We start from the raw sequence: 23,461 nt of genomic DNA on the forward strand, positions 1-23,461 counted from the left end.
TGCATATGATTTAGAACCCATTATGACCCAAAAATACCATTTTTCAGACAAATTTGAGGAGAAATGTTGCAAAAATCATCAAAATACCGAATATCGGGAGGTACGTTATGTTTGGGGGCTATACCAAAACGTGTGCCTATACATACAATGTTTCGCCACACGAGAACGAGAAACTAGTGAGGAAAGGACAAAAGTTGAGTAGGACCGACTATACATTACACTACACCTCTATGCATATGTAGAAAAGCTACCCGTCACAAATATGGGTTTATATTGGGTATATCCTCCAACATTTAAATTTATCGATGTCCGTCTGTCTGTCTGTTGGAATCACGTTATCTTTCGAGCAAATTGAGATGGAAGGCTAAAATGTTGCACACGTGTGTATTTTGCTTGTAGGCAGGTTAAGTACCTCGTAATATTCGGTATATTTATGATTTTAGAGACATTATGAACCGGAATTGTTTCAAAAATCGTATTTGAAGTTCGTAATGAGAAAAATTGTCTACGCAATATATAACGGTACCTTCAACATATGACAAAAAAAATACTTATGCATATCCACGTCCTCGTAAAGCCCCCATATAATGGTTTTCATTTAAGCGATATTTTTAAGAATTAAGAATTTTTGAAAATTTTCAAATTTCTTCCAATTGGTGGAGGCTATTAAAAGTTTGGACCGGCTGCTCTTTTACGTGTGAGTTTCTACCGAAAACTTTGTAAGCCCTAGAAACCAATAGTGGCATCCATAACAAATTTTAAGATTTCAGTTAGTACTTTTTGTACAATCATAGTACAAATTTCCCAAAACCACCCGAATTTCCATATTTTAAATTCCCTTCACTCAATCTCCAATTTAGTAACAAAGTCTAAAACCACCTCCATATCTTAATCTCAAACATCAACTGTGACATATATAGAAAATTTCAGGATTCTAGTTCTATCCCTTCACTCAATTCCAAATTTAGTACTATTTAGTACGCACAATTATAGTACACATTTCCAAAAAACATGTCCATATCCCAATTCCATATACCAACAGTGACCTCAATATCAAATTTCGGAATTCCAGCTATATCCCTTCATCCAATACCCAATTTAGTACCACTTAGTGTTTTTCGAACTATTATAGTACACATTTCCCAAACCTCCTCCATTATTTTAACCACAGACAACAACAGTGACCTTTATAGCAAATTTCAGAATTACATCTCTATTCCTTCACCAAATACTCATTTTAGTAACATTTAGTACTTTTCGTACAAATATAGAATGCATTTCCAATCCAAATCTCAATCACATATACCATTAATAATCTAAATATCAAATTTCATGATTTCAGCTCTATTTCTTCACCCAATACCAAATATTGTAGCGTTTAGTACATTTCGTACAAATATAGTACAAATTTCGAAAACCTTTTCCATATGTCTAGGATATTTCCAAGCTAAAATAAGAATTCTTGTAATTTTGTTCCTAATGTATTCTAGTTATTACCACTTCGTACTTTTCCTTCACATTAGAATTCATTTTCAAAACCACATTCATATCTTAACACTACACACCAATGCTGACCTCAACACCAAAACTCAGAAATATAACCTATCCGTACAATCAATACTAAATTATGTACCATTTATTACCCTTTGTACCCTTGTAGTACATATTTCCAAAAATGATTCCAAATTTCAGGACTCCAACTCTATATGTTGACTCAAATCCAATTTGTACCAAATTTGGATCATAAGTATTTCCAGAAGTTCCTACAATTCCCAATTCTATACTCCAACAGTAATCTTATGGTACGTTTACATATAAATGGGTTAACCCACGGGATTTGGATTAAAATTGTCATATCCATTACTTATACTTCAAATAAATCATCTTGAAGTGAGTTAACCCTGCAAAAAGTTCTAACGTAAACATGGCATTAGTTCTAATTTTTTACAGTCCTATCGGTTGACCTGATTAAAAATTGCACCAAATTTAGTACCATTTAGCACAAACACCAATCATTCACTGCAACAGTAATCCTAATAACAATATTAAGCATTTCAGTCCTATCGGTTCCCACAAATCCAAATACTACCAAATGAAGTACACATAGGTACGAATTTCCTAAACATCCTACATATTCCAATCCTACACTCCAAATTCCCAAAATCACAACCATACCTTAATCATATAATCTAATTGAAATCTTATTTCCCAATTTTAGGATCGATTATCCCAAAATTTAAATTGTAACAAACTTAATACCATTTAGTACACATAAGTCCAGCTCAACATTACGATAGTAATCTTATTTTCAAATTTCAGTATTCCAGCTCTATCGGCTAACCCAGATCGAAATTGTACCAAATTTAGTACTTTATGTGCACATAAGTACTTATTTCAAAAACTGCCTACATATCTTAATCCTACACTTAAATTTCAGGATTGTAGCTCATCCGTGGATCCAAATAAAAATTGCACCAAATGATATACAAACCAAAACTACCTCCTTACATCGACCCTATTCCTTAACTTTGATTTCCAAACCAAATTTAATTTTTTTTTAGCTCTAACTGTTCACATGATACATAATGCAACCAAATGTAAATGTTGGTTCATCCAGTGACTCTCATTCCAAATTTGAGAGTTCTAACTCTACTGGGTTGTCGTACCGTTACCATATGTAGTAACTTTTAGTATTTTTCGTATCATTCTAGTACGAATTTCTGAAAACCCATCCTTATCGGAAACCTTCGGACCAAGAGTGACCCTTTTCGAAGATTTCAAAATTCTAACTTCAGAATTTGAAGCTTTCTTTGAGCGTTTTGCTTTTCAAAATTTTTAACCCTTTGTGAGGGAGGTACCAGAAGAAATGGTCCGATCTCTACCATCTTTATAATAGCTATTGTGTTGATAAAAATGTTGAGATGTACCAAGTCTGAATGAAATCGTATGTTCATTTCGCGTTTTATGAGCTTCAAGGATATTCAAAATGTTGACCCTTTTGTGGGGGAGATACCAGAGGGAGTGGATCAATATATCCTATTTTCACACCAGAGCTTGGTTTAATTGAAATACTGTGATATGTGTAATTTGAAGACAATCGAACACTTAAATCACATTTTATAAGAGTTATAAATTTTCAAAATGTTGGCCCTTTGTGGGGTAGGTACTTGATGGAGTGGACCGATACTATCCATTTTCACCTGACCTAGCACTAATGCAAATATTAGGATTTACAAAGTTGGGGCAAAATCGGATTATCCTTTTTCTTTATGTGCAACAAAATATTTTTTTGGAAATTTCCACGTTTTGTGGGGGAGGTACCAGAAGGAGTGGAACGATATTGCCCATTTCCGAACTCGATCTAAGTTTTATAATAACATTACAATGTACCAAGTTGGAAACATATCAAGTACTTCCTTCGAGAGTTATCGTGCGCAACAGCCAGACAGACAAACAGACGGACATCGCTAGATCGACTCCAAATGTCCTGAAACGGCAAAATGCCCTAAGGGACCGTTGTTTCGATGAGGCGTGTTTTGGGCGTTTCAAATGATATATACCCTCTGTAGCCATATGACTGAGGGTATAAAAACCTATTGTTGACTGAAATGTTGCATTTGGACAATATCGGTTGCTCTGTACGTTTTATATGTAGAATGCCTCATTATACCCTCAGCCATATGGCTAGATAGGGTATATATCATTTGATACGGTCAAAACGTGTCTAGTCGAAATAACAGTTTTAGACCCTAGGTCTCTTTGGACCAAATCCGTTTCAGAAAATTTGGAGTCGATCTAGCTATGTCCGTCCGTCTGTCTGGCTGGTGCGCACGATAACTCACGAAGGGATTATCTGATTTGGTCCAAACTTGGTACATCCTGATATTTTCGTCAAACTTAGAACGAGTTAGGAGATGGGCAATATCGGTTCACTCCTTCGGGTACTTCCCCCACAATGTGATATAAAATGTGATATAAGAGTCCGATTGTCACACACCCCAATATTTATATTAACCCAAGGACTGGTTTTAATATGGGCAAAATCGGTCTACTCCTTCTTGTACCCACAAATGGTCGAAATTTGCAAAAAATAATATTTTCTGCACAGAAAGGGAAGCAATAATCTAATTTTGCTCTAATTTTGCAAATTCTAATATTTGCGTCAGTTCTAGGTCTCGTGCCAAAATGGATAATATTGGTCTCCTCCGTCAAGTACCACAAAGGGTCAAAATTTTTAATAATTATAATTCTTAAAAAATATGATGTAAGAGTCCGATTGTCTGCAAATTTCACAAAGCGAAATAAGCATCCAACTCTCTTCAAATTTCACACATACAAACATTTTTGCTAACATAATGTCTGTTGTGAAGATGCTATATATCTGCGAACCCCTTCTGGTACCTCACCCACAATAGGGACAAAATTTGTAATACTTTTATTTATGATTTCCCATAAATTGGATATAAATGTTCGATTTTCTAATATATATAATAATATTTATATCTTATTTATTTGGGTCCGATACGAAATGGACAATATTGACCCATTCTTTCCAAACCCACTCCATAGAGCGTCAATAGTTTTAAAATTCATAGCAGAAATCAAAATATTTTAAAATAATCGAACATTGGCTGAAGGTAACCATCTGACGCAAAACCGACCGATACTTTTTTACTTGTCATTTTGTCATAGGACAAAAAACTGTCCTATCTTCCTACACTTTTATAAAAACGAAAATCTTAAACATCACGAGTACTTTTCCAATAAAGCGTTGATGTAATTCTTTAATTTTCTCAAAACGTTACCAACCACTTTTCAATCTCAAAATACTCAAAAGTTTTTCAAAAGAACAGTCTAGAGCAAAAAACAACAACTCCAAAAAGTGTTCAAATGAATTTGTCTAATGGCGACAAGATTTTGTTGTCGTTGTTGCCCCCAAAGAGGAAAAAGGTTGCAACAAAAAGGAAAAACCAGATGTGGCTTGTTTTATTGAAACGGATAATGGGAGCAGTTGTTGGCGCAAAAGTGCTGGTGCAGCCGACACGAAACGATTGCGTACAGCAGTTAAGAGCCCAAAATCGAAGCCAGCCAGTACCCCCTTCGAACACCGGCATTCATTAACAAAATTCAAGAAAATAAAACGAAACGAAAAGAAAAACTTAGGTACATGCATTTATTTACCTATATATAGATTGGTATTTCACACACACACACATGTTAACAAATATATATTTGATTTTGATTACAAAAAAAAGCAACTTGCAATCGATATAAATATGTATGTTCATAGACAGGCATTTGTAAGTTTAATAATAATAAAAAAAATCTCTTTTTTGTTGCAGTTGCATGTCTGTGTGGTATTTATTTCTGGCCAAAAAATTTAGGTCAATTTTCTTGTTTCAATCATGTTCGGCTGACTATAAAAGTATTGGCGGTAGGTATCTTTTAGGAGATTTTGTTTCGTACAAACATACATTACATGAAAATCCACAACCTACACAACAATCTCGAACACACATGGGAGCCCAGCGTCTAGATCGATGCATCGCCATGGCATGGCAAATGAAAATTGCCAAAGCTGCACCAATCAAAAATATTTTCAACTGCTGCTGCTGCTGCTCTCTGAAAAATCTAGCAACAATGATTTTGCGTGTTTGATTCCATGGAATTGCAGTGCCGTTCAAGCGCCTTTACAACAAATTTAGCACACGCACGAACATTCATGTTTGTGGCCCGGCATCAGCCTCTTTCTTGGGAGCCGAAAACCCAACATCAAGTCAAACAAAACTCACTTAAATCATAAACGCTTTTGACATGAATGACTTGACTTGATAGCCAGCCAAGTAATTGTCTGCTGCGTAGGGTCTATGAACTTCTTAAAAAAAGTGGTTTTTCTTTCGGTGTAACAACAACATTTTAACTGAAATTTATGTTCGAAAAAATAAGTTTTAAAATTTTAAGAATAAAATAATAAGTAAAATCGAATTTAAAACTTGACTTATGGGCAAGAGTATCCGACTTCTGGTATTTCCCCCACAAAATGTCAACATTTTCAAAGATAATAATTTACTGCACAGAAAGAGAAAGCATAATCCGATTTAGCTCCAACTTTGCAAATCCTAAGTCAGTGCTATACCAGGTGCAAAAATGGACAATATCGGTCCAGTCCATCCAGTCCCTCCCCCCACAAAGGTTCAAAATTTTGAATAATTATAACTCTTATAAAAGTGTCCGATTGTCGTCAAATTACACACATCACAATATTTTTACTAACCCAAGGTCTGGTGTGAAAATAAATCGGCCCACTCCTTCTGGTACCTCCCCCACAAAGGGTCAACATTCTGAATATTCACGAAGCTCATGTAACACGATATTAACATCAGATTCCATTCAGACTTGGCACATATCAATATTTCCATCAACACAAGATCTGTTTTTAAGGCGCTAGAGATAGGACCATTCCTTCTGGTACCTCCCCCACAAATGGTCAACGTTTTGAATAATAAAAAAGATCATACAATTCGAAATAAGCAACCGGTTCTCTTCAAGTTACACACATCACAATATTTTTATAAACCCAAGGTCTGGTGTGAAGATGAAATACTTTGGTCCACTCCTTCTGGTACCTCCCCCAATAATTTTGAGTATGCATGAGACTCATAAAACGGGAAATTAACATCCGATTCCATTCAGACTTGGTACATCTCAATAATTTCTTCAACACACGATCTGTTATGATGTAGATCGAACCATTTCTTCTGGAACCTCCCCACATAGGGTTCAAGATTTTGAAAAACAAAACGCTCAATGACAGCGAAAAAAGCATCCAATTCTCTTTTGCATATATCTCATATAAAGTATAGGAAGTAGTCGAAATAGTCCAAATCTGGCACGTTGTAATATTTATATCAGCATGTCCATATTAAACCCTTGAAACCAAAGGTGACCTAACTACTAAATTTCTGAAGTTATATCCCTTCACCCAATACCAAAACAGTCTACATCTCTCCGCCGTCGATACCAATAGTGATCAAAAATTCGTACCATTTAGTACTTTTCGTAGAATTATAATACATATTTTCAAAACCACCTTCATATATATTAATTCCAGATACCAACAGATCAAAATAGTTAATTCCAGCTCTTTCATTTCCCCCCTTAGCAAATTTACTGCAATTATAGCTGGCATATCCAAAATCACCTGTCCTACTCCACAGACACTAATAGTGACATCTGTATCAAATTTCAGGATTTCAGCTCTATTCCTTCGTCAAATACCAAATTTAGTACTTTTCGTACAATTACCGTACAAATTTCCAAAACCACCTCCATACCTCAATTCCAGATACCTACGGAGACCTCAATATCAAATTTGAGGATTTCAGCCCTATCCCTTTACTCAATACCAAATTTATTACCATCTAGAACTTGTCGTACACATTAGTAAATCTACCCATAAAGAACCTGAAATATTGAATTTCCGTTGAGTTTGTTGGCAATTAATGCAGAAACCACCAAAATTCATCATACCAAAAAGTGGTCTTACCTTGAATCTTAATTGAATTGCCATTGGGACAGGATTGAAATTTCAAAACTTTATCGTTAATAGTGCTAACTCTTTATATCCTACATCACATGGTGGCAAGGGCATTATGTTTTTGAGCATTTGTTTGTAACATGGAGAAGGGAGCGTGACAGTCCCATAGTTACTTTTGAGGATCTTCATTGAATCATTTTCTGAGTCGATTTATAGATGTCAGTCCGTTTGTCCGTATGTATGAATGTATTTTTGTGAACAAAATACAGGTCGCATTTATTATCCGATTGAGAGGAAATTTTCCAACCAACATTTGTTTGGCCCAAGGATGAACCCTATTAAAATTAGTAAGAATCGCTTCAAATTTAGATATAGCTCCCATTTATATCTTCAACCGAATTCGGGTTAATTGTGCACCAAATGAGCAATATTAGTCTAAATCACCTGAATTTTGGTACATCAGACATTCAATCTAGAAACAAGTGCATCAAATTTGGAGAAAATCGGTTCAGATGTAGCTATAGCTCCAATGCGTAATCTGCACTCCACAAAATTATATTTTGTACCAGATAACTAATGGAGCTAAAAATAGCTCTGTCAAATTCTATCGAGATCGCATCAGATTTGGATATAGCTCCCATACATATATATACAGGGTGAGATAAAAAAACTGCATCAAAGACAAACACCATAATTTTTACATTTTTTTAATTCTATTGAATGAAAGCAAAAAATGTCGGAAATAGCATCAAGTTTTAGAATAAGTTTAGATTTGTTCGAATTGGTCACCTTTGGCACGAATTATGGCCTTCAAAGGCCAATAAAACCGTCACACGCTGCCCGAATGTTGCTCTGCGGTATTTTGGTTCATTCCCGGCGAAGCGCTTGCTTGAGGTAATCGACACTTTGGTATTTTTAGTGTCAATCTTGCTTTCCAAAATACTCCAGACACAATAGTCTAACGGATTTGTATTCTGAGGTTTTGGTGCCCATTGTGCGCTGGAAATGAAGCGAGGAACCTCATTTTGTAACCATTCTTGGGTGGCGCGTGCTGAGTGTAGAGTCCTGTTGGAATGTCCAAGGTCTGTGGCGGCCAAAATGTTTGCGTCCAAGGCTTTATTACACCCTCCAGAATATTTTCGCAAAAATATTCGGCATTTATTTGCAGTCGATTATACGAGCGGAGAGCGACCATCGGCTGTTATGGCGGCCCACACCATCACCATGGCCGGCGCTTGAGTTCTGGTGGCCGAACGAAGGTGCACATTTTCAGCTGACCTCTTTGGCAGGTAAACACGATCATTTTGTTTGTTTAAAAACTGCTGGACAACGAATGTTTTCTCATTTTAGAAAACCAAATTCGGCAACTTTCGGGCAAGCAAAGTAAGTCTTTAGCTCTTTTGAGTCTATTTTCTCTCTTGCGGTGTAAGTTCTTGTACTTTTTGGAATTTCAATGGCTTTACCCCGAGATCATTTTTTAATATTTGCCGAATGAAATATTGCGATATGTTCAGGTCACGAGCCATTTTTCGGCCACTGCGACGCGGGTTTCGATCAAGTCGTTTCTTTACTTTTCGAACCATTTCTGCTGATGTTGCTGTTTTATTCCGTCCACTTTCTTGACGTCGGGCTACGCTACCATTATCACGGTAATGAGCGATGGTACGAGACACAAAAGATTTATTCACATTTAAATGCTGAAGTGCTCTAATGATAGCCACTTTTGGGTTTCCTGCTAAATATAAAGAAATCACACTATCACGCTCGAATTCCATCACGAATAATTTTTTTTCTGGAAAATTCTCACCAAAATGCTTTTGTACGCTTGTAAACAATATAATGAGTTGTCACTGGAATAATTTTAACAGCTATCGGACGAATGGCTTAGAAATGACAGCAGTCTGAACTTTATTGCAGTTTTTCATTTCACCTGGCTTTTGGGAAATATTTCTAGACGTCTTAATTGAGTTACATATTAAATTCATCTTCCAAATGGGTAGATAATGAGAGATATTTAGCAAAATAAAAAAATATCCTACGTCAGTTATAATTAATATACAGGGGTGGGTGAAGGTGGATCAGCAGTCGTCCATTACAAGCACAAGTACTAAAATCCTGATTGTGATTGATGAGGTGACTCCCATAAAAATATTTATTTACCCTAAAATATTTCATTACCGAAAAGGAGGTATTTTTAAACCTCAAAACCTCTAAAATCAACAAAATAGCGAATACCGGGGGGTATCGCTATATGGGGGCTATACGAATCATGCATTAGCAATTTTTTGGCATAGGATGTAGTACTCATTACGAACTTTAAATACGAATACGCAATTATTTTAAAATTCCGGTAAAAAAATTGCTAAAATCATTAAAACACCAAATATCCGAATTGAAAATTGTGAGGAGATTTCAGGAGAAAATCTAATAAGTTTGAACAATACCGGACCCCGATTTCAGATTTTGTGGGGGAAGTTATTATTCTAAATTCATTGGAGCTGGTTCTTTGCCTTGCGTGAGAGTAACCAAATAATTTACCGAAACATGTGATCTATCCAATTTCTGATGTATTTCTTTCCAACAAGGTGTTTCTTCATTAAATGATTAATGTAACATATATTAAAACCAGTAAAGAAAGTCCTAAAGTCGGGCGGGGCCGATTTTATAATACCCTACACCACTTTGCTAATTTAGTTGAGCTCCACTTAATAATTAAAAGTTTTTATGGGAGAATTCAATCATACAGGCTGTGATTATAATTATAATTTAAAATTCAAAGGACTAAATATGCCGAAGCATTCGTATCTTTTAAATTCGGACTTGGGCAATACCCATTTGGTGCGAAATTAATTTGAAATCGGATAAAAATATATATGGGAACTATATCCAAATCTGAACCGATCTCGATATCGTTGTTACGGAGTGCATATTACGGCTGTGGGTAACAAATACAATAAATCGGATGAACAATATATATGGGAGCTATAGCTATATCTGAACCGATTTCGATAAAATTTGGCATACTTATTTTCAGGCCTAATTTGGTTGTATGTGCAAAATTCCATACTATTCGGGCTGATATTACACGTTTGGTGCACAATAAAAGGCATATCGGACGAAGATATATATGGGAGCTATATCTAAATTTTTACCGATTATCTCCAATTTCAATAGGGTTCGTTCGTTCTTAAGAAACAAACATGCTTTCGGAAAACATTTTGCCAAATGCTGTTGTTGTTGTTTTTTTTTTTGTCTGCCCAGTTAGATGACCATGTAATTAGAAATTATCAATGAATAATCGAGTGAGTTGATGGGTGAAAGAAGTGTCGTTAGTAAACATTAAAACCTATTTTCTTAACCGTGGGATATTGATCTCAATAGTGATCACCCACCGTTTTGATAATTTCTTACAAATAGGGGTAAGCATATTTAAGTAGTGAATGGAAATTTTACATCATGTGAAGTATGGAAAGTGTGTGAAATATAAAATTTCTTTTTAATACCCTACGCCATAGAAAGTTATTAATGATTCTTTACTTATACACTAAGCCTCAGTAATTCATCAGTCAGATGGCTACGGAGGGTATATATCAAAATGTGCCTCGTCGAGATAACGGTTCTGGATCATAGGTCGCTTTGGACTTAATCCATTTCAGGGCATTTGAAGTTGATCTAGCAATATCTGTCTCGAAGAGAATATCTGATTTCATCCAAACTTGGTACATCGTAATATTATTTATCAGAATTTAGATCCAGTTCGTAGATGTGGCACCTCCGGCACCTCCTAGGTAAGGTTAGAGGATGCGCCTTGGCTTAAGCATCCACTCTACTCGGAGTCCTGCTTGTCCATTGTGATCATCCGAATTTAGAGACAAGGGAAAAGGCAGTAGAAACGTAAGGAGATAGTGCCGTGTTGTCTTTAGCCAATTTAGTGTTCTATCTAACTAATGAATTACTGTTGGCTGAATATCGGAGAGTGAAGATAGGTCGTGCAGAATTTGCTTACCCGTAAGACCCTGTTTGACAGCAAAAAGATTTGGACAATGACAGAGTAAGTACTCCGCAGTTTCTATCTCATCCTAGTCTTGGGAAAGCCTGCAGTAGTCAGTATCGTAACCCCCACCCTTTCCCCCCTAACTTTAAGCCGTGGCCCTGATATAACAATGACCTCTGATTACACCTACTACAAATTTTAGGTCAGACTTCCCATATGGAAGTGAATTATGAGATCTCTTTTCGAGTATCACCGGACAAAATTTCCTGGATGCGTTATGTTAAAATTTCCCAGACTAATATTTATCTGAGAGAAGAGTGGCTTCACCGAGCTCTCAATCTTTCAGATGCTTACCTTATTGCCTGAGATATTGCTGTGGCCAGGGACCCAACTCAGCTTGATAAAGCACTTCAGTTTTTACCAGCAATCCCTCATTCCAGAGCTGCCATAGATTTGATTGTGGATGAATTTAGCGTTTTCAGATTCGCTTGACTATCGACATATATAGTCACCCGTCCGTTCAGCTCAACTGTTCTATTCATCAGCAATTCTACGACTTTCCTGTCAGCAAAGATCTCGGTTTGGAATATGCTACAGTCTTTATAGAGTTTGAATGAATTCCGAATATTTAGGCTTTCGCAGAAAACACCAGTACCGGTTCCACTTTCCATCTTAGAATCATCGGCATAGATAGCTATACAACTGAAAGGTGGAGAATTTGGGGTACAAATGTCCCTGATAGGTAAGTGGATGTACAGAGTTTCGAAGTCTAGCTTAGGTGATATATAGTCACCGTTCAAAATCCGACCCTCTATATTCTCCACATACTCCACATACCTAAAAAAACGGAATGTCCAAATGATTGGCCGCCGATGACCAAGCTCATTGAGCCTCAGAACACATCTTGCTGCTTGTTCCTCTTCAAATATACTTAAGAGCTTAAAGTTAAATAGGGTGTCCAAAGCAGACTGAGGTGTGCTCCCAAGTGCACCTGTAGTTAATAGAGATTCCACTCTTTGGACTTTGTCAATGTTTCCCTAGAGAGTGCCACCAAAATAAACATCTATAGGTCACAATCGGACGGACATTTGACTCATATCACCATTTGATGATATACGGCTTCAGCCCCCAGCTCTTTTCCATGGAGTTTTTGCCTCCCGATATAGGGTATTTTGATGATTTTAGAGACATTATTTACCAGAATTTTTTCAAATTTGGTATTTGAAGTTCTTAATAAATACTACAGCCTATGACAGAAAATTGTCTGTGCAGGTCCCTGTCTTCGTATAGCCCCCATATATCGGAACCCCCGATATTCGGTATTTTAATGATTTTAGCGACATAATTTACCGGAACTATTTTAAATTTGGTATTTGAGGTTCGTAATGAATACTACAGCCTATAATAGAAAATTGTCTGTGCAGGTCCACGTGTTCGTATAGCCCTCATATAACAGTACCCCCCGATATTCGGTATTTTGATGATTTTAGCGACATTATTTACCGGAATTGTTTCCACTTTCGCATTTGAAGTTCGTAATAGATGCTACAGCCTATGATAGAAAATTGTCTCTGCAGGTCCACGTCTTCCCCATATAACGGTACCCTGGATATTCGGTATTTTGATGATTTTAAGGGCATTATTTACCGGAATTGTTTCAAATTTTGTATTTGAAGTTCGTAATGGATACTAAAGCCTATGCCAAAAAAATTGTCTGTTCAGGTCCTCATTTTATAACCCACATAGTACCTCCCTATATTCGTTATTTTGATGATTTCAGCTACATTATAAACAGGTTTTTTCAAGTTTCGCATTTGAATATTCTAATAGCTTATGACAAAAGTTGCCTATGCAGGTCCACGTCGTCGTATAGACCCTAATATACGGCCACATTCGGTATTTTTAAGATGTTAACAGAATTTTTAATGGATTTTATTTATTTTTTTTTTTGAAAATTGCCAAATTTGTACCACAGGGTATTCAAAGTTCGACCGGCCGAACTAGCAACTTTTTTATTTATTTTGAATTAGCCTTAGGTAAGATAAAACTAAAATACGCTCACTTCTTCTGGACCTTCCTTAAAAAAATTTCAATATTTTGAATAATTATTACTCTCATAATAATACAGATATTTTTGTATATCTCAATATTTCTACCATGCATCTTATATGAATATGAGACTTATTGGCCCACTACTCTTCGTATAAAATAAATAAAATAAAATCTGTTTCTTTTTAAACATAATATTGTTTTATTTTCAAAATGTTGTTATTGTTCACATATAATTTGATCATTAGTTAGCATTTGTTTAACATTCATGTTGTGTTTTGGGTTGTGTTGTGTTGTGGCATAACAAATTTTCAGCAGTTAATAACAACAGAGTAGTACATACAGGGTTATATAGTAGGTTGTTTTGTTGTTACACTTCGGGATAATATCAATTTGTTGTCATATATATATATATAAACATTTATTTTTATATATTTACGAAATATCTATTAGCAGATTACAATACCTTACAAAATTATCTCATCTAATTACTAAATCTCATTTATATTACATAGATTGATGCTATTCGATAAATTTGCATTACAGGCAATAAAAGAAATGCAAAGGGAGTGGGGGGATTGATGGGCAAAATTCATAAAATTAAGAAAATAAGCATAAAATTTTAATGTGATTTAAATTAAAAACTAACAAAAAGAATAAACGTACAAAATATAATTTGTAATTCAATAGAAAAACAAACTTAAAACTAAAGGCCAAATAAAGATAGTTTCGGTTTGCAAAGAATATCTACCACTACTTTAAGGGGCCATAACTGGTTTGTTTGTCTTGTTTTGTGATGAAGTGCAAAATTTAAAATTAAATTTTTATAATATAAAATACTTATATTTACAGTGATTAAAAGCAAGCATTCAAATAATAGACTAAAATATAGTATCGATTTTGTTTCTATGGGGAGACAATGTTCAGGCATTGATGGCAAAGGATGACATACATTTCGGGATGAATATAATATATGTTATTGTTCACATTTGGTACAAAACAAATACATAATTATTTTTTTCTATCTACAGCTGGGACGGTTGAATCATTTACAACACAATAACTGAAAATTCTTCTTCTAGTAACTAAAGTATCTTTTTTTAGTAATCAGTATTTCATATATATCTCCTTTGTTGATAAATCGTATTGTACTGTTCGATCACAAAATTAGTGGGGGGAAGTTTTAAATTCTTTTCATTTTAATTTAACTTAATACTTTTCTTTCTCATATAGGGACAGTGGAATGGTATGATGTGTATGCTTGTGTCGGTGACCATATTTTATTTTGGATGCATCAAGGTTTAAGACTATGACAATTTACGTGGTGGATTCCAATAAAACAGCTGCTGCCAATTCCAAACTCCAACCAGTTTTTTGTAATGCCTGCTCGCAAAGTGAACGATTCGCAAGGCCCAATCTAAAAAATATATTGAAATTAAAAAAAGTTATTTAAATATGAATAACTGTAACATGAAAATTCGATTTTTAGAAGTTTTTGCCTCAATTTTTAACTGAATCAGTAGTAACTGTGATGATACCCACCAAAAGTTTTAAGACAGGTTTCGACAATGACAGCAGCGACTTTTTTCTCTTCTCCGAGAGAGTGGACCAAATTCTTTTTGAGATGTTGCATCCCCTTTCGTTCAGCCATTTTTTTTAATTCTCTCAGAGAAGTGTCTATGAATTACCTGTAGAAAGTGACATAGGGGTGGTTTGACCGAGTCCTCAACTTCAATGGTAGTTTATTTGGACCCTAGCCTAGCCAATTCGCCTGCAAAAATATCCGCCTGGAATACGCTACAGTCGTTTCTAAGCTTGTGGGATTTGCAAACATTAAGAGTGTCACAGAAGACACTAGCTCCCGTTCCGCATTCCATCTTTGAACCGTCGGTATAGAAAGTTATGCCGCACAAAGGTGGATGGATAAGGGCCCAGGTGTACCTATCAGGTATGTGGGTGTCAGGTGCTGTTAAGCTGTTCCTATTTCGGATTATGCACTATTTTTGGCAATTGCAGCCTAAAGCGTTGTTATAATTACAACGTATTGAAAAAGGATCACATTCGAAGTGGATGTGGGCGATATTAGCGTTCCTGTTACATCATTCTGTTCCATACAGTCCTATATCGCTGGAGCTGCTAGTCTCTAGTAAAACGCACATGAATGTATGGTGGTAGTAGTCAAATGTGGAACTGCCAAGATGCTTTATGTCTTTATCCTGTCCGTTAATAATGTCCACCATTAGTTATGGCCTACCGACCGAGGTAATGACCTGAGGGGATCAGCACTGGCAAAGAAGATCAATTGTTACACACGGTAAATGAGGACATCTCCACCCGAATAAGAGGCGAGTGTCAACGTTCACTAGAACCGCAGTGAGTGACTTGGTAACCCCTAATTTCTCTTGGATCGGACCATTTCCTCATTATCGGCTAGATAAGAAAATAACTCAATTTCATATACTCTGAATGCCATACTTTCCTGAACAATGGAAAAGTTCATTAGACAGAATTCAGAGACTTCTCCAACCGTCGCTTCATTGAACTACTTAACCCTCTTGATATTCAGGTAGCAGAATTTTTTCTCGAAAAACATAATCACAACTGCAGCCTTTAACGGAATTTCCCAGCAGATGCAAAGGTGCTAACGTATGAGCCTTAAAGGAGGAGCTATATTAATTGACAGGGGAGGTCAACCGATTGGTACAGGAACATATGAGGAAAAAGTCGATAGACCATCTAAAGGGTTGCAACACTGGAACCAATATGAGCAAGCTGCCGTTAACGGTTAAATCGCTCTCAAACCCTGGGAAAAAGGGCATACTGACAGTTTGAGATGGGTGATGTTGCAAATGTCATTCGTAAGCTAGGACAGAGTTTGATTTGAATCTCAGCTGGATACTCCGGGAGTTGAATATATATCAAAAGTCCTCAACCTGTCGCTAACAACCCACATCGCTCCTGAAGCATGAAAAATGGGCCGGATAGTCCCGCTACTAAAACCACGCATAAATCCTAACAAAGAGAGTCATGCAAGTCGATTCCAGTTTTGTCTCCAGTATCAACGACTCTTGGGGCTTTGCTCCTTACCATCATAAGAAGAAGCTATGCAGTTGCGAATAAGTCAGATAAGTGAACCATCTATGGACGATCTGGTCATATACACATACGGTTCCAACATGTATGAAGACACCAGTGTTGGCGTATTCTGCCCGATTCCAATTATTAGGGCGCATATAAACCTAATGACAATTGGAATAATGCTCAGGTGGAGATTCTTGCAAAGAAACAAGCAGCGAAAATGGTAAGAAATCTTTGCAATAGTATAACAAGACCAGTGGTCAAGTGGCATAAAAACGGATTTCTGCTTTGACGCCAGCAGGGAAGAGTCTTAAGGCTTTACTTTCCCCTATCCAATTGCTATAAAGTCAATTAAATGAATATCTCTGGATGGTCTGGCAATATACACAGACGGTCCGAATACTAATGAGGGTAAATGAGCTGGCGTATTCTGTCCGTGTCCAATTAAAAGACTCTCATAAACTTTACGGCAATTGTAGCGTGTTTCAGAAGAAGACTCTTGTCATCAAGAAGACTGCCAAAATGGTAAGGAAACTTTACAATAGCGTAGCAGGGCCAGTGACTATATATATCGATAGTCAGTTGGCTTTTAAAGCTATAACTTCAAGTGCCATTAAATCGAGAGTCGTTGCCGACTCCGTATAGCTATGTATTCTAAAATCAAACTAAAACATCCAGTTGTTGATCATCAGCGTAACTGTTTACAAGGTTGTACCACAGCAACATTGCGTACGTGGAAAAATCCTGTAAAATGGAACAGGGAGTTTCCTAAAGCGGGACACTATTTCCGAAACTGGTAGGAGATTTTAATAAATCAGATTTATCCAATTACTGCTAAGACCCACAAAAAAGTCTCCTAAAGATTTCGAGTGCCATTTTCTATCGAAAAAGAATATCTTTTCCAGATCTCTATACGAAAAACTAGCTTGAAACAATTTATCAGTCTTATCTGTCATTTATTCAGTACATCGGTGTGCCCTACTAAAACAAGCTTTGGCAATACCTATTTGCTTCGACAAAAACTAAATATAAATCTTCTTAAATCTCCAAGAAATAACCTATAAATTTCTTACCTTGACAACTGATCGATTTTGTAGTGGCGAATGGCCAATGTTGTATCACCACTGGCGGCACGCAATGCATTGCGCACATCGATTTCCTGAGCATTTGGACCAAGATCCTGCATCATTTGCTGCAGTTTTTGTTGTTCCCTCTCGAATTCGGATGGTATTGGGGCATATAAATTAGTGCTACCTTCCATTTGGGCTTCTTGTTGGCGCTTCAGCTTTTCCAAACGACGTTGAATTTGTTGGGCCGATAGCTGGGGTGGAGCCAGTGGGGCAGGTCGATGAGGTCTAAGGTAATCATCACCAGCAACTTCATCATAAATTGCCGGTTGGCCACTGCCATTGGCATAGATTTGTCCATTCGCCCCCATATGGCTGAGTGGCACCTGTCCATAATAAGTTGAGGGTGTGGGAGCGACGGTATCGTAAACACCTGGACCCGTTACACTACCATAAATTGATGCAGATGAGGCGTAGACTTGATTTGCGTTTTTGGGCGGGACAACACGATTAGAAATTGCCACAAAACTATGATTGGCATCTGTGGGGTTGGTTGTGGCAGCGGCAGGAGTGGCTTGATAAATTCCCTGATTGGAGTAAATATTTTCGGCTGTGGGTTGGGCATAATACTCTGAGGGATTGGCAACCCGTTCATACCAGATACGATTAACAACACTTTGAGTGTTGGATACATTGGATGCAGCCGAGGCATTATCTAAATTATTTTGTTTTTGCAAGTCCTGATTGCTGGCATAAAATGAACTGGCAGCATATTGACTTTGGCGCTCGGCATTGTGCATTTTCGGTGAAGCACCATTATTCGAAGAGGGACTTGAGTTATTCGACAGGGAGTTGGAGGAATTTTTAAGTGGTGTTAAATTTTGTTTATTGGCATAGACGGCTTCCTTGTTGGAATACATTTGGGTTGTGTTGCGTTCAAAATCATTGTGACCCTTATTCGAATACATATCCTTTTCCAGTTCGGCAATGAAATTTTTATCCAAAACCACTTGTGCATCGTTGACCGTAGTTTGGATTGTGGTTTGTTTTTCCAGTGAAAGGGTGCTTAGGTTTTTCTGAAGAGCTGAATCTTCTGCGGCGGAAATTGCCGTGGCTTGCTGTGACTGCAGCGCCTCATATTGTCTTAGACTTGGAAGATTTTGTTGTGTCGCTGAGTCGTTTGTTAGTTGTGGTATATTTTCTTTGTTGCCTGTAATGGAAATATTGGAAGCTGTTGTGGCATTGGATACACCACCACCACCGAAGAGGCTTTTTCGTGCAGCTGGACTGTTGTAATTTGAATTGGAATTTTGCAGGGAAGTTTTTCTGAAAGCAAGAAACAAAATAGACATGGGTTAGAAAGAAATTTATATTGGAAAAAATACGAGTAGTACAGAAATTGTGAAAAGGTAAAAGGGGTTACAAATTCCAAATGGTCTGTCATATTAAAAACCCTATTAAAAGACTCTATAAAGGTACTTAGGAAATCCAAAATGTATTATAGAAGACCAAGATATATTAGATACCATAAGTTAAAAAGCTCTTGAAGAACAGCCCTTTAGAAGACTGTACCACAAAACTCCTCAATATCACATGGATGTTTTATAGACCATCAATGGTCTTATGGAAGACTAAAAGAACAAGGACCTTTCTTGACCGACCTGGAAATAGGTGAATTTATAATGCTTTGTTGGGTCCCAGTGTATAGCTCCAAAGTAGGGAATGAAATGTTCGATGCTGATGAATTAACTTCAGGCGGTTTCAAGTCATTGATCTACCGTTCGATGAGACTGTCAATCCACCTATAAGCTATTGAGACAGCCTCTCATCGAGGAAGCAGGCAAAATATGGCACTGGCCATCTTACCGGTAATATCGAAAGGACGAACATGCTCCATTCTGACAAGAAGAGGTAGTACAATTGAACACTACCCCGCGCTATTTAACGGGAGACATAGGCTATTTGGTAGATGAACTAACGATATTTCTTGTCGAACTTTCCCACGCCTCTCTTTCCTCACCCCCGACCGAGGGGGCGACCAACCTTTACGTAGGAATGGGAATTGAGTAGGAAATCGAAAACTAGCTACAGACATCTACTTCATCAGACATTCCATGATCATCCATTGGTTTGCTAAAATCATCCCCTTCTTTGTCTTCTTTGAACGAAGAAAAGTGGACCAAAGACCTCCGAATCAAACCATTACTCAACTTCACAAGGAGCAAAATGTGAAATAAAAGAATATTAGGCCCTAGAAATGCCATCAAGTGGTCTTATGGTCACCAGGGATAGCCCATAATCATTCTCATGGATACCAAAAGATCTTCCAATTTACGCTATCATTTCTAGTTACCTCAACGGCGTATCCTGTTGCGCTGGCTGCTGCATTTTCATTACATTCGAGTATAAAGCATTAATATCATCATTTGTCGTTCCTCCTCCAGCTACCTGTTGTGTCGGACTGCCATTTACATTGATTTTACTTGTGTCAAATGGATCATTTCCACGTTGCTGTTGCTGCTGGCAAAATTCCAATGTATTTGAGTAGGTGGGTGGCATTTGATAGGGTGGCGGTTGCAAACGCGATGGGGAAGCACCAGCAAATTCAAATTGTGTTTGCGTTTGCATTTGCGACGGCATTGTGGGTGTGTGAGGCATTACAGATGTGTTGTCATTATCCAAAAATTCACCCTCTCCCTCGGTAGGAACATCAATGGGTGCATCGAGTATACAAAATGAACTGTCGACATGCATTGAGGCACTTTCACCCAAATGCAATAGGGGACCCTGTTGCGGTGGCCCGACACCACCAAATTCAGGGGAAATATCAATGAGTAAACCTTCCTGTTGCTGCTGCTGTTGTTGTTGCTGGGGTGGTGGAGGCCTTTGTGGACCCTTTTTCTTATTGCCACCTTTCTGCTGCTGCTGTTGATAGCGTTGCATTTCCGCAGCCCTTTCATTAACCAATTTATTATAGGAGAACTGTTTATTCACCACTGACTTTCGTTCTTTGGCATGATGGAGTTGTTGCATGGAATGAGCCTGCAACGAGTTGGTCTTGCGAGCCCTTTCTGCATGCATATCACTTGCACTGGTGGCCATAGTGCCAGCACCACCCCAACAAAAACCAAACGGTGAACCTGAGTGGCCAGTGGCCCGAAGACTTTCGTGGTTGTGGCGTATGAGATCGCTGTTAGTGGGTTTGCTTTTCTCTAGAATATGACGCGGGAATATGCCAATATCAAATGTTCTTTGGTTTTGTCCTTTGATCAGTTTCAATTCGGGTCGGCCATCAATAATGGCAATGCTATCGCCGGCCTCAATGGCCAAACGATTCGATTCGTTAAAGGCCTTGGCAGCCTTAACCACCTGGGGTGAGACACCAACCAAAAATTCTCTGAAAAAGATGGAAATTTAAAATGGTTTTACTGGGGAAAATATAAAATTGTCACTCACTTGATGGCTGCAAAGGTGGGTCTTTCCGCTGGTGTCTTATCCCAACATTGCAACATCAATTCATAGACATCTGGTGGACAGGCATCGGGATGATGTAGCCGTTCACCTTCCCGGTCAATTTTACGTAGAATCTGTGAACCATTCAGGCCCACCCATGGATCTTCACCAAATGTAAACATTTCCCAGAGCGTAACACCAAACATCCAGGTATCTGAGGCATGGGAGAATTGTCGAAACCGTAAAGATTCTGGGGCACACCAAGGAAAAGGAACTTTTTTATGCTCCGACATAACGTAGCAATCATCCTCTTGGGGTAGGGCACGCATTAACCCGAAATCACCAATTTTAATTTTATTTCCTGAGGCCAAGAGCACATTGCGACATGCCAAATCGCGATGCAGAAAACGTTTCTGCTCCAAATAGGCCATGCCAGTGGCAATTTGTACCGACCAATTCCATATTGTGGTAAGGGGTGTGTGTTTGAGTTGTTTACGCAGCGTATCCAATAGGGAGCCTCTCTCGGCCAATTCTGTTATCATCATCATGGGTTGGGATAGCACCACACCATACAAACGCACCAAATTTGAATGATCCAGGGCATGCATGGCCTGGACCTCTCGAAAGAAATCCTCGATGATGCCTGGCTGGGTTAGATTGTCGGCCTTTAGGACCTGCAGCAAAAAGGGGAACGTTTTTAGTGAAGGAATTTAGTTTGGAAACCATTTCATCTTACCTTAACTGCCACCGGCAAGGTTTTGCCATTGGGAGCTGTTAGCCACTCGCCCTTACGCACCACTCCAAATGATCCATCACCCAGTTTTTGGTGCAGCGTTATGTCCTTTTCATGTATCAGACAGGTGAGTTGAGTATTTTGTTGTTCTTTGTTATTGGTATTCGAAGACTTTTTCGACGATGGCTGTTTACCGCCACCAATTAGCTTGGATAGAATATTTTTACGCCATTGTTGGGCTTTTTTCTTACGCACTGCCTCCATGAGACGTCTAATGGCCGGTTTACCCAAACCGCAACGTTCCAAATCCTCCGCTTGGACATAATCGAAATGTGCCAGTCTTGATACTTGCAAATCATCTCGTATCCGTTCTAGGAACTGTTCCAGTTGAACTTCTTTGAGGAGATCTTCTAACCATTCGGTGTCTGAGACACTGTCTAGATGACTAGCAGAAGACATGGTGGTGGTGCAGTGACTATTTTAAAATGTAAAAAACAAAACCTGAAAGAAAAGAGGAAATGAATTCATTACTATACATCAATTAATAAATTAAAATTAATTAAAAATTCTAATTTTGTCTTTGTTGAAAAATGTTTGTTTTGATGAAGTAAAATGAAACCATTGAAAGAGTATCATGCAAAGCGCACAAGAGAAACCCCACTCTCTTATCCATGTGAGAGAGGTTCACCATAATTATGGTATATATATATATATAATTATAATTTAAATTATGCAATACCCGTTTATGTGTCTCTTTCTCTCTTAATGGCAGAGAAATAGGTTTCAAAGCTGAGACTTGTCTACTTTTGTAAACAACCACTTGCAAAGCTCCAAAATGGGGGTTTTGGTTTTTTTTTGAATGACCTACAAATCAAATCAATAAAGCAACAACACCAAAAATGTAAACAAAAAACCACACCAAGACATAACGACTAATAACAGGCAAATGAAAATAAACACTAAATGGAAACGTGCACAAAAACGAATATCGAAAAAAATAAATAAATAACAAAAATAGTTTTTAATTTGTTTATTAAAAAGAGACAAACACACACCAAATAAATAAATAACTATGCAACTGGACAAAAAAAAATAAACATGGGCGGTGTGTTAAAGTGGGGATGATTCAGATGTTGGTGTTAAGTCCCAAACTTATTTTTAGGTATTTTCCATGATGAGACACCCGAAGTTTGTTAGGAATATAAAATATAATGTAAATATACACAAATCTATGGGAAAACCAGTGGTCGAAAACAATTTTAAGGAAATATCTCACCATGAGTTGAATTTGTTTTTATACCCTAACACCATATAGTGGTATTGTGAACAAAATGCAGGTCGCATTTATTATCCGATTGAGATGAAATTTTCCAGCCAATATTTGTCTGGCACATGGACGAACCCGATTTAAATTGGTGAGAATTGGTTCAAATTTAAATATAGCTCCCATATATATCTTCAACCGATTTCGTGTTAATTGTGCACCAAATGGCCAATATCTGTCCAAACGACCTGAATTTTGACACATCCGACTGAATTCAGTCTAGAAG

At 37.5% G+C, this 23,461-nt stretch overlaps 1 protein-coding gene across 5 annotated transcripts in view; it reads right to left on the reverse strand.

The window, feature by feature from the left end:
* Positions 1-13,758: 13,758 nt before the first annotated feature.
* The window catches only part of LOC101896245 (activated Cdc42 kinase Ack), a 37,443-nt gene continuing 27,740 nt past the window's right edge, over positions 13,759-23,461 (reverse strand). For all 5 annotated transcript variants that reach the window (XM_059128399.1, XM_059128397.1, XM_059128398.1 and 2 more), the window contains 5 exons: positions 21,915-22,412; positions 21,182-21,852; positions 20,079-21,122; positions 17,732-19,051; positions 13,759-14,997 (listed from right to left, as the gene is read on the reverse strand). In XM_059128399.1, coding sequence (XP_058984382.1) covers positions 14,898-14,997; positions 17,732-19,051; positions 20,079-21,122; positions 21,182-21,852; positions 21,915-22,370 — 3,591 coding nt within the window. In that variant the 5' untranslated portion in view covers positions 22,371-22,412 and the 3' untranslated portion in view covers positions 13,759-14,897. The remainder of the gene's footprint in view (positions 14,998-17,731; positions 19,052-20,078; positions 21,123-21,181; positions 21,853-21,914; positions 22,413-23,461) is intronic.

The sequence above is a fragment of the Musca domestica genome, unplaced genomic scaffold, assembly GCF_030504385.1.
Source record: "Musca domestica strain aabys unplaced genomic scaffold, Musca_domestica.polishedcontigs.V.1.1 50, whole genome shotgun sequence".
Classification (NCBI taxonomy): Eukaryota; Metazoa; Arthropoda; class Insecta; order Diptera; family Muscidae; genus Musca; species Musca domestica.